Here is a 12173-nt window from a genome sequence, read left to right as displayed (position 1 = left end):
TGAATGACTTTGTATTTCCTGAAGGGTGGGAATGTGCCCACCACACATCTGAGGCTGGATAACCCCTTTCCTAGAGCAGCTTCCTTATTTATGCGTATCTGGAATGAGTAGCGAAACAGCTGCAGAAATCTACAGTTTATGCTTCTGAATTGCATACTTCTCTTAAAAAATACTATTCTCTAGAATTCTCTAGTGCTATTCTCTAGTCACGCCAGGATTGAACTGTCATGGCTCTTCAAATTTTTTGTTACAATCTGTTTCCAAAATTGAGAAAAGAGTTGAGATAAAGGTCATGGTTTTCTCTCACCTGCATAATTGTAAACTTTCCTTTCCAGAGATGACCTGTGTGCTACTCCCAAACCAGAAAGTGTCTTCTCTTTGAAAATTGTTTGGAGTGTGGCAGGCAGAAGATAATTTAAATTACCTGAGTGGTTTTTCTTACTAAGTTTTGGGGTTTTTTTTAACCTCTTTTCCTCTCCCATTTCCTCCAAAGACCTCTTTGTATTTAATATTTCAGTAAAATGACTTCTAATGACTGTCATATTTGCTGCTTAACTGCAAGTACCTCTGGTGAAGTGCAGTTTAGCATTAAGTTACTAAGCTAGTTACACAGCTGTGTTAAATTCAAAGGAAAATAAAGCTTGAAGGATTTCAGAAAGTCTGCTAGTCCCACTGCCTGAATTAAGGTTTACCAAATACATAAGCATCCTGGCAGGTGTTTCTGTAACCTGTTCTTAGATGTTTTTGCTGACTCATCCTTCCCTAGACAATCTTTTTCCAGTATTAACTGTCCTGAGTACTTATCTTGTCCTGATCTCTACTCATGATTGTTTTTTCCAGCCTGTGCTGGAAGTGGGATATGGTTTATTCCCTTCCTCTCTGAGAAAATGAGTTAATTTTTTACTTGTGTGTGAGGAAGGGGCAGGGGACTTGCTGGTTTGTGTGCAAATACCAGACTGACACTGGCAGCATCCTTTGAGCTGTGTGGCTTTAGAGTGCATTTGTTAGAAGTTGTCTGTCTGTCTTGGCACAAAAACCAGAGGAAAAGATGGGAAATAAAACTATGGGAAATAAAACTATGGGAAAAAAGAAAGCGAGGAGGCAAACTGAGAAGTGGGAAGCAAGGACATGCAGAAATTAAGAAAAAAAGAATAAAAATCTATAATACTCAAGGAAATTAAGCAATAAAGGTGGCTATTATAAGTGTATTTTTTTAACTAAAGAAATTTTGGGGAGGGGCATGGGTTGCTGTATACCTAGCAGAATCACAGAATGGTGCTAAAGGGGCAATGGACCTTTTGATAAAAGGATTGGCCAGGTGAGGTTGGATAAAGGCATAGACAGGGCAAACAATAGATTTCTTTGTTCTCTAAGTTCCCCAGGATTGTCTAGTGACTTAAAGATTAAAATGTTATAAAACTGCATAGAAGCTCTGAAACCTTTTCCTCTGTTTTTCATCACTGTGCTTGCAGTGTAACATGGCACAGTCTTCCACAGGGTGTGTGTAAGGCGACAGGATGACAAGGTGGACCAGGCTTCGCTGGAGTTGGGCTGATATGGTCATCATCTGTCATTTCAAGGAGATGGCTCTGGTCTTGCTTACATTTGATAGGATTGAACCAAAAGTCTCTCAGTTGTGCTTGCTGTCATTGACTTAGTTAAGTGTTTGAATTAGGCTTTGTGAGGTGAAGGTTTACTTCTTAATTAAACTGAGTGATTAAGAAGGTTGTCTTGAGGCAGGAATGGAACAAAACTGGTATATCTGCATTGATTAAATCAGTTCTATGGTCTTGAAGTTCTTAACAAGTATTTATTCCACAAAGATAAGAGCTTATATTTTTACAAGTTGTTTCCTATTGTCATTTGTGATTAATACATTTACCTAATTTTGTATTGATTTTTTTTTTTCAGGTGTGGCTCACAATATTTCTTTACTGCGAGAAGTGATAGCCCATCCACGCTTTGTTCAAGGAGACATCAGCACTAAATTCCTTCCTGAAGTCTATCCTGATGGCTTTAAAGGTTTGTTCCATTTGGGAATGTTCCTTTTTTCTTGAAGGGTGTTGTTTCTGGTTATTATTCCATTATATTTATAGATTGATGTGTTCCCCAATCAGTCTTTACTTATTTCTTAAATGTATCCATGCATGGATGCAATTAGAGTTTTTAATGCCTAATGCAATTGAAACAATTACTTCTTTCAAGAAGGCAAATTACGTACTTGTAGTGGGAAAATAATAAATGAAGTACTTCCAAAGTCAAGAAAAAACATTTCTAGGTGATAGGAACTATGTAAAATAAACATCAATTCAATGCTACCATGCTGTTGTGGTTCACTGCAGACAATGCTGCTACTGTTAACTGAGGATAAGATTTCTCTGTACTCAACACTATTGCTTCTCTAGTGAGTTTGTGTAACATCGTTACAGTCATCTTGTGGTATCCTTTGTATTCACTGTAGTGTGCTTTGGAGGATCTTGCATTTCATTTTTCTGTACACCTGGTTTTAATACTCATTACAGTAATGGGTATCACCTTGAAATTATTAACTCATTCACTAGGTTAACATAAACACAAATGCAAATGTTTCTTTACAACATCCCAAACAATTCAGTTGGCAGGAAATGTAAGTAAACAAATAGACTGGTCTCCTTTTAAAAGGGTCAAATTGTAAAAGTTTATCTACTTTCTCAGCCAATCTGCTGTAGATGCTTTCTTGACATCTGTGGTTGTCCTACAGAAGCCTCACACCTCAGCTGGCATTCATCAGGCAGAACCTCTTTGTTCTTTTAAAAAAAAAAAAAAAGAAATATATAAAAATATATATATTTATAGTTCATAATTTCATGGGTCCTTTATTAATTCAGTGGAGATTTCTTTCTTCTCCATCCATTATTAATCCAATGTAGGAGAATCCTGATATCACTTTGGAGGTGACATTGACAGTCACTGGACATGACTGGCACCTTGCCAAATTCTAATCCTGTTAAGGACCAGAACAGATTTTCTTACCTTGGGACTCAGTGTGTGAATTTGGTGCAAAGACTATTCATCCACAGAACTACTTTATGTCATGATGTAATTGGCAGTTCTGTGCTGTACAGTCCTACATGTGGGATGAATGCATCCAGCTTGTTATTGGCTCATGACTGTGACCAAAGTGATAGGAGTCAGTCACCTTGGGTGGCAGTAAGCTTGTGAGGGTTGAAGCTCAAGTGTTCCTTTGTCTTCTTTGCTAAGGTGTACTTAACTAATCTTCAGGTAACTCTGCTTGCTTTCATCCACCTTAGATTTGAGGGTACTCTGATGTGCTCTGAAGGCTCAGTGCTGCTGATTAGCTGCTCTGTCTCCCTTCCCTGACACTTTCATACAGAATCCCACAGCCTATCTCTTTGATAGTTCTGGGACTTTTCAGTGCATTTCCTCAGTAGATTCACTTCCCTAAACCACCATAAACCTGCATTTTTTTTATCGTTTCTGCTTTTGTTGGGGTAGTTTTCTGTGAGTTCTTGGGTTGACTTAGCTCACGAAGGAATCTGGTGAACCTGAGGAGATGTTCAAAGTGCATGGCAGGCTAGGAATGGGGAGAAGGGAGTGGAGGAGAAAGGTGAGGATGCAGGGAATTAGATGTGGTCATACCATGTTGTGAAAAGGCAGCCTCACTTCATGCACAACTGGGAACAATAAAAACATGAACTGTTCTACCCTTATTTGTGATCATGTGTCTGTTGAGGCTTTTGTTACTTTTAAGAAGCTGGGACAGGTTTTGCTGACCCAGGAGGAGACTCCTTGCTCTGTGTTTCTGACTATGGAAAGACACTCTAGTCTGCATTTCTATTTATTTGTTTGTTTGTCTGTTTATTTATTTATTTGTCTTACTATTTTATATTACAGTGTTAACTTGTATATAACCAATTACTTCCTGGTGCACGAATTGCAGGGTGACAAGAAATTTGTCAGGAGGCCATCTGATTTGAACTGTATATTGATAGTTTTTTAAAGTACCTATTGAAAGATATTTCTGCAAATGCAAAGACTCTAACGGGAACTGTTGAAGGCAAGCAAGGGTGGTGGGCAGATGACAGATAAAAACTCAGCAAGAGAAACAGAGGCAAATTGATTTATCCAATGTAAGTCCTCTACTGACTTCAACTAACTTTTTTGATATAAATACCTAGAGTAAACTTTGCTAGGAGGATTTGAAAATTAAGTAGCTTCATATGTCTTAATATTATTTATAGAAGACATGAAGCTGTAAAAAAAAATAAAAAAATCTGGGATAATCTGAAAAATTAGAGTAATGTGTAGCCAAAGTGGATTTGGAAATACCTCGAAATACCTGCTACTGTTAACAGTAGGAATCCATACCAGAAGTTTTTTAAGTTTGGAAAACTTAAGAAGTAAAAAAAATTCAGTGAAGATGCATGCTCTATTCTTGTTTGAGCACAATCCATTGTGTTTCTGTTGTAAACTAGACAGTTGCCACTGTTGGTCTTCAGGGATGATAAGTGATGAATGTTAGCTGTGTTCTTTCTGGTGACTGCATGAAGTGCTGGCCCATTTCTTATGTGCATTTTTCTTCAAATATAAATATTAACTTTAGTCATATTTAAGAGTAGAAGAAGAGATGCTTTGTTTTTCAGTCTCATTTTCAAGGGTTTCATTATAAGTCCTTTATTACAAGGCTTATACTGTGAGTTAAGGAAAAAATAATTATTAGAAATATCTTGGCAGCTTTTCCATTAACCTGTGATGCCCACTTTAAATTACATCTAGAAGTGGCATGTTTAGTAATTTTCATGATTAGAGTTTAACTCTTTTTCTTCCCTTCTTTAAATAAGCCTTCATTAACGAAGCCAGTTTGTTTATTGCAAGTTATTTTAAAACATTGCTGTGTGCTGAAGCTACCCTTGCTCAGGGTATGGCTAGTGGGGGAGAAGAGCTGCTGTCATACCCCTTTGTTGCCTGCAGGAGGGATGGCTGGCTGGAATTCTGGCTTGGGTGGGTCGGCTCGAGGGGGTTATTGCTCTCAGCACAAATGCATGTTTTGGGAGAAGTGCAGATCTGAGGGGGGTGCAGCAACACTGAGTAGGTCAGGTGGCACAAACACATCTTTCTCACACTGGCCTCCAAGCTCTTTGCTCACAGAAGTGTTTGCCTAGATGCAGGAGTAGCCCATGCTACTAGGGAGTGTTGTCAGGCAAGCTGTCCTTCAACAGCTTCCAGGCAGTGTGTACTTCCAGCCTCTCTACTTTCTAACCTGCCTGGTGAGAAAGGAGTATACCATTATCCCTATTTTAGAGGCACAGAAAGCATCTCTATTTTCACAAAGAGGAGTCTTTGACAAAGAACAAATTAAACTCAAGCATCCTTAGGTTAGTACCTGTTAACTTGGATCAGTGTTTGCGGTTCAGTCTGTTTCACGGTTAATCTTTTCCTGGGTATCTGTTTTAATACTGAGATTTTTTTAATGGTCTGCTCTTCCTGATTATTAAATGACGTCTCAAATGCTTGGTCAGTCTCTTTGGGAGAGACAAACTGGACAAATGAGAGATGGGGCATTTTCCAAGACACTAGTGCAAAAATCATACCAAAACACAAAGGAAAAAGGAAAAAAATCATTTACTTCTCCTAGCGTGTTTACGTCATTTGGATGGAGAGGAAGAGCAGAAGTTCTGATGGACAATCCTTTATGCTAACTGATGTCAATAAACTTGAGTCAAGTCTAGCAAAGAGCCACCAGGGTGGTGGTGGGATTGGAACAGAGGACCTGTGATGAGAGGCTGGGAGAAACAAGAAAACTGAGGATAGACTTAATGGCAGCCTTCTCAGACCTCTGAGGGAGTTCCCAAGAAGATGAAACCAGACTCTTCAGTGACCTGCACAGCAAGACACAGTGGTCAGAAACTGGAGATGTTGAAGATCTGACTGCACAAACCTTTGACCAACCTGGTCTGAGTCTGATGCTGAGATTGCTTGGTGGGGAGGGGGGCAAACTGCAGGCCTCCCAAGGTCCCTTCAGCCTCAGTTCCATGATTCTGTTATGAATAAAAGTGGGTTTTAGGTAAATTGAAACTGTGGCTGTGACTTCTAAATTTAAGTCTGGAGATTTAAATTTCCCCCCTCTGTTATTAGTTGAAGGGGGTATGCAGCTTCCCTTGGCTGTGTTACTGTTAGAAAGGAGTGGATGGTTGCTGTTAACTCCATTCATCTTCTTCACACTAGATTCTAATCTTTGTCTTCGTTTTGTGAAACTACTGGATTATAAAAGTTGACTGAACAGTTTACTTCACTTTCTTCTTTCTGGCAGGTGGAGCCAACAAATATTTCTTGGTCTGTCACTAATCCCTTTATAATTCAAAACAGTAGAGGTTTCCTTTCTATATGCTATAGCCTCCATAGTATAAAGGATCCCAAGCTCTGAGAGACAAACTCCTTCACTGTTCTGAATGGTTTAAAGTTGCAGACACTGACAATATCATCTGTCTTTTACCATGATCATCTAGGTGGAGCAAAGCTCTGCTGGACTTCAGAAGAAATTAAACCCTTCAATAACATCCAACTTTTCCTGCCTCAGTCTACATGGTATAGATGACAGCTGTAGTGGTCAACTTCAAAATCCATTGGGGAAAAACTTGAGTCAAAACAGAACTTAGGAGTGATATAAACATTGCCTTCATTGGTATGGATGTGAATTATGCATTGCACTTTCCATTGTACCCTTTTTGCTTTAAATTTTTATTCTTCCTAGTCAGAAAACAGTTTTTTAAATATTAAGTAACGGAACAAGGCATATAACCAGGGCTTGTTTGTTTTGTTTTGTGGTTTTGTGTGTTTTGTTTTGGTTTCCCCCCCCTCCTGTAATTGATAGTAGGAAACAGATTTCTAGGACAAAATGTAAATGAGGCTGTTATGGGGAAAGATGACCTTTTATGTAATTTAATTTGAAGTTGGTTATGTAAAGTAATTGCATGAACCTTTCTGACTCAGCTTGGGGGATACTGGGATAATATTGATTTAAGCAATCATAACATCAGGGAAATGAGAGAGGAATACTTTTTTCTTGTCTTCCTCCTGACCAGGGTTCTGTCACTTAGTAGTAATAGATGTGTGCAGTCTAGTTTTAAATGATAGGAACACCAGCGTTTCCACTTCTTCAGTTGTGACTTAATTTTATAAGCATTAATCCTGTTTTACATTTGCTTTATATATTTTAGCTCAGTGATGATAATGCAGAAATATATCCCAGGTTGAGCAGAGAGATTCAGGAGCTGGTTTCCATTTTATGGTGGAGATGAAATCTCCTTGTAGCTCGGGAGTCTGCAGTGATGAGAGTAGGAGTGAGCAGTGGCAGAACTTCCTGAAATGGAAGCTGGGGAACCTTTGCTGCTGACTCATTTCACTCCCTGTTAAGGCAGCACCTGGACAAATGCCCCAGAGGTAGCTTTGTTACTGACCAGATCCATCTTCTGTGTAGTGAACCTGAAAGGCTGTGCTGTTACATTTTTATTGATGGTGAATATTAATTTATAGCTCATGATGCCCAGTTGAAATCCTGAGGTGTGGCTTCTAAAGTAAAATAACACTTGAAGTGAAACAGAGGTATCACTGTCTGGAACATCTGTGTATTTCCAAATCTAGTATTGTAATTGAAAGTTTAACTTCAAAACTATTCAGAATTCTGCTGAGCATTGCAGCAGAGCAAGAGCAGAATGCAGGGGATGTGGGACTGGAGTTCAGAGAACTAAGGCAGTACTGACAGTGGTTCATCTTGTGTAGTGAGGGTAAATTGCCATCCTTAGGAAGCAGCCTTTAGTCACTCTTCTGAGGTGTGCCTCCAAAGCTGTGCTAAGGACCTTCTGTGATAGGATTGTACTTTTATTGCCAAAGACCGAAACCTGATTTTGGTATGTTCTTGTTTACAGTTCATATTATCTTTCAGAGTCATGACTGGTTTTCTGCTTGCTGCACTTGTGCCACAACTAATGCAAATAGTGACAGACGGAGAAAGTGGATAAGTGTTTTTTTCATGGTTGTGGTAACGAAGCAGTGAATGTAACTCTTGACCGGTTGTTAACCTGTTTCAAATTATTGACCTTTGTTCACTGTCTGGAGTTTGATTTTTATTGAAGATACAGGGAGAAAATAGTTTTTGCAGCACAGCAAGTGCAAAAGCAGTTATTGATTGCATCCAAGATGAAGGTCGTGCAATAAAGCCTTCAATTTGGGATCTTTCTAGTTTTACCTTGTTCCTTTGTATGAGCTGATACTACCAGGGTGTGGAGCAGGTGGGAACATGCAGTTTTGGTCACACAAACTTGTCAGGGGTGTTAGGCAGAGTGACTGAAAAAGCAAAGGTTTTAGGATAGCTTCCTGATGTATCTTTGGCTGAAACATGTAAAGAATTCATCAATTTTAGATGCAGCGTTTTGGAAAAGTGATCTCAGAGCTTCTTAACGGTGTGTATAGAATTGGAAAATAGGCACATTTCAGAGCCAGGTATGTTGATGTTATTGCACTGTATAATTACATAAGGCTTGTATATACACCTTATATGCATATATATACACAAAGAGTCCAAAAGTTCAGCATTTTCCACTTTTGCTTTGCAATCAGTTTTTCTAAGAGATGGCAAAGGAAAGATCAAGTTTGTTTCTCAGGCCAGTTCCTCAGCCGTTCAGCATTTTTACTTCTGCATGGGTTTGTTAAAGTGAAAAGTTTCCATTTCAAGTCAGATAAAAAATAAACACTGAGCAAAGGAAGTTGCAGTACTCTTTAGCCAGAATATGTTAGAATGGACAAAATTAAAAATAGATTGATGTAGATTTGCTGGCTTTGGTTATTTTTAAATTTGCATATTTTTTTGGCCTGTGACAGCTCTTTTGTACTGTTAGCTGGAACTGTAATGAGTGTATTTGCATCACCATGGCATGATTGCATTGCCAGGGTGGACTCTAAGCAGCCTTTTTGCCTGTCCATGTGTAATGTGCCCAGTGGAACGATGGGTCCTGTGCAGAAGACATCCTGTTTTTAAATTGTGCATGTTACTGTAAAGTCTGCTCCAGTCTTTTCCAGAGGCCTCCATTCTGGGTTTTCATAAGTCTTGAATTAGTAGTATTTTATGCTACTGAAGGAAATTGTCACTTACTGGTGGCCAGTAGTGGGGAATGTGAGTTGATGTTACATGCAGGAGTGATGCAGGTGGTGGGACAGGGAGCTGTGTAGCTGGTCCTCTGCTCCAGGGCGGGGGACAAATGTGCCCCCCTGGGCAGAGTAGCTTAAGGAATTCCAACCTTCTGAACCCCTTCTTCCCCTATCCTTTCATGTGAAACCTGTACTTGCCATAGATGCTGGCACTTGCTGTGATATGTACGCATAAAGCACTTTCTGAAGGCTGTGTTGTAACTGTGTTCAGCTAAACCTTTCAGTCTTAACCTTTATCTTTTTTTAAAAAACTTTATTTGTTGTGTTTTCCTTTCCTCTGGCTTTTGAAACACTCCTGTTTTCATCTGTGCAAAATCTCTCAGAGGAAAAAGTTTGCCTCTTTTTCTCCGTGGTAATTCAGCTTCACACTTGTCCTCTTCTGTGTCAACTTTGACTTCTTGCCACTGCCTTATGGACTGAGTACTTAACTTGTCCTTTTGCTCCTTCTTGCATCAGTTTTGATTGTTCTGCTTCTCTGGTGATGCCAGACTTGGCCACCTGTTTGCCAGATCTTCGTACCAAATCTGTGTTGTGCAGTTTCTATCCTAAAGATGGGGAGGGCAAAGTTCCGTCACTGTGCTCTGTCTTTTGCCTGATGAATGGACAATTGAATTTGTAATTAACCGTCACTCTGGAACAAGACCAGGTTGGGAGAAAACCTGCTGGTTTGCACCTTTTTGTCCAAACCTTTATTAGCTTGCTTGCCTTCCGTTCATAGGCTACTTTGAGCCATTTTCTGCTTCTGAAGTGCCAAAAGTGACTTTGAATCCATTAGTCACAAACTAATGATTACACAAATGACATTAAATGGCTCAGGGCTGATGAGCAGTTTTATCCCCATTTATTTCTAGGGTTTATAGTGTTGCATCATCCCTTTTACTTGGAAGATCTGTAGCCTGTGGAAGGTAAAGTGCTGAGAAAGAATGCTGTATATTTTGTGTAAGTTCTAATGTACAGATGGATTCCTTACCAGCATGAGGCACAATATGTCAACCAGTGACATTTCAGTAACGAAAACAAGATGCTGCAGCATCATTCAGTTATTTTTTTTTCTTTCAGTTGTCAAATTATTTTTAACAGAGATACCAGTGTTAGCAGTAGGGCTGATCTGTATGAAAACATGCAATTTAAACTCTGAAACTCAGAGCGTCTGCTGTGGTGAGCCTCATCTTAATTTAGAGGGAAAAAATGTAGGTTTCATGTATAAGGACTGAACAGTGTCTTCAGTGGTGGCTGTTACTTTTTGTGTCCATGTGGGTCTGTGCTATCTAACTTTTGTGTGTTTTTTTTTTTTTCTTTTTTTTCACTGCTTTCTGAATACCAGGACACAAGCTGACAGATCTTGAAAGAAGAGAACTACTGGCAACATCAGCATCTTTGTATGTGGCTGAACAACTGAGATCACAGCGTTTTCTAGGGACTCCAAGGTAAGTTTGTTTCTAGGAGCTTAGATGTGTTGATGCATTTTCTTAATGGCATCTTCTCATGCACAGGAGAGACCAGTGAGAAACTGCATGGTTTCTTAATATAGTCTGCTTTTTTCAGAATTCAAATGAGCTGTGGCTTACATTTCCCTACTCACACAAGTCATACGTGATTATTTTTATTCTACATATTAGCAGACTAATAGGCGCAAAAATATGTTACAAGCCAGTACAGTAATTAATGCACATCAGGAGTTTCATTAATGCAAAACATTGCTGCATTAGTAACTAACCACAAATTGAGCATCCCAAATTTCCCATGTGCCCATTTGAAGTGATCTAAGCACTTTGGGATAATATGAATATTCAGCTACAGAGCTTTAAAATACTGTAGATTCATGACTAATTTGCTGCCTTGATGAAGAACTGTAATCGTTTAGGGTCTAATTCTGAGTGCTGGAAGAGGCAGCACCTTTCTTGCTGTCAGCATGGTTTTTGGTACTTTTGTTCCCCCACCCCTCATTTTTTTTTTTATAGTAGCTGCTACTAGCCTGGGTAGTACTGTTAATTGGCCAGGTATTGCAGTACCTTGCGTCAAAATACTAATTCACTTCTTCAACCTTTTGGAACAGTGTTTTTTTTTCTTCTAGGGTGTTTCTAGCTGTTGTTGTCCTCTGTCCCATCATTGTCGACACCTTGAGACCTTCTGTTAGAACAGTGGAATTTGTGAAACTTGCTTGGATATTTGGTGTTTGCAACTGTTGCATACAGTGAATGCAGACTTCAACATGACTCTTTCTTCTTGCCTCACATTCTTTAATGTAGTTGTGTGTATGTTCGTGTGAGAAGGAACTCAATGCAGAATAGACATTATTCACATTCCATGCCAGTGGTTTGACAGTGTATTCTATTACTGATTTTACAGTGGTCAGGAATAAATCAAATGTGGTTTCAAGAAGTCTTTATTTTTATTTGTACTCACAAAGATAAATAGTACCATATGGTGTTAAAAAAAAAGGAAAAAAAAAAAAGGGAAAAAAGAGACACTTAGGGCAAGCATAATGGCTTTGTAATATATAGCATATGTAGGGCTAGGTCATTCCTTGCCTTATGTATCTACAGGAGAAAGTAAAGCACCTTTTTATTTCCTTCCATGAGTTACATCCTCCATAGCAAATGGTGTAAGGAGAAGAGCAGACACTCAAAGGCCACTGTTCCCTAAATAAAAGACAAATGAGGAGGATCCTTGATTGTAGTTTTTACTGGCCAGCATAAGACATACAGTAGTCTGGCACTGTTGTAGAGAAGTAGCAAATTACTTTGTACTTAAGAGTAAGGAAGAAACTATTGATTCTCAAACTGCTATTACATTCCCTGCTCTGATTTGAGATTTTTTTTACTCCCCCAGCCTTTAAAACATTCTTACTTGCCAAAAAGAAAAGGAGTCCCATTTCTGAAAAATCTTTTAGTGTGTTCTTTTCCTGTTACAAGTATTTTCTTTCTGTAGTAGGTGTCTGCGTATCTTAATAGAAAAGAGATACCCAC

General features: G+C 39.0%; 1 protein-coding gene across 1 annotated transcript in view; it reads left to right on the top strand.

The window, feature by feature from the left end:
* PCCA (propionyl CoA carboxylase, alpha polypeptide) overlaps nt 1–11402 on the top strand; it is a gene marked incomplete at its 5' end in the record, with an annotated part of 138240 nt that extends 126838 nt beyond the window's left edge. Inside the window, 3 exons of the mRNA XM_008944768.1 lie at nt 1912–2022; nt 10529–10631; nt 11279–11402. Of these exons, the coding sequence (XP_008943016.1) occupies nt 1912–2022; nt 10529–10631; nt 11279–11402 (338 nt within the window). The remainder of the gene's footprint in view (nt 1–1911; nt 2023–10528; nt 10632–11278) is intronic.
* Between the last annotated feature and the right edge of the window lie 771 nt (nt 11403–12173).

Source organism: Merops nubicus, unplaced genomic scaffold (assembly GCF_000691845.1).
Source record: "Merops nubicus isolate BGI_N331 unplaced genomic scaffold, ASM69184v1 scaffold14047, whole genome shotgun sequence".
NCBI classification, from domain to species: Eukaryota; Metazoa; Chordata; class Aves; order Coraciiformes; family Meropidae; genus Merops; species Merops nubicus.
Note: the sequence above shows the minus strand (reverse complement) of the source record. Positions and strands in the feature narration are given on the sequence as shown.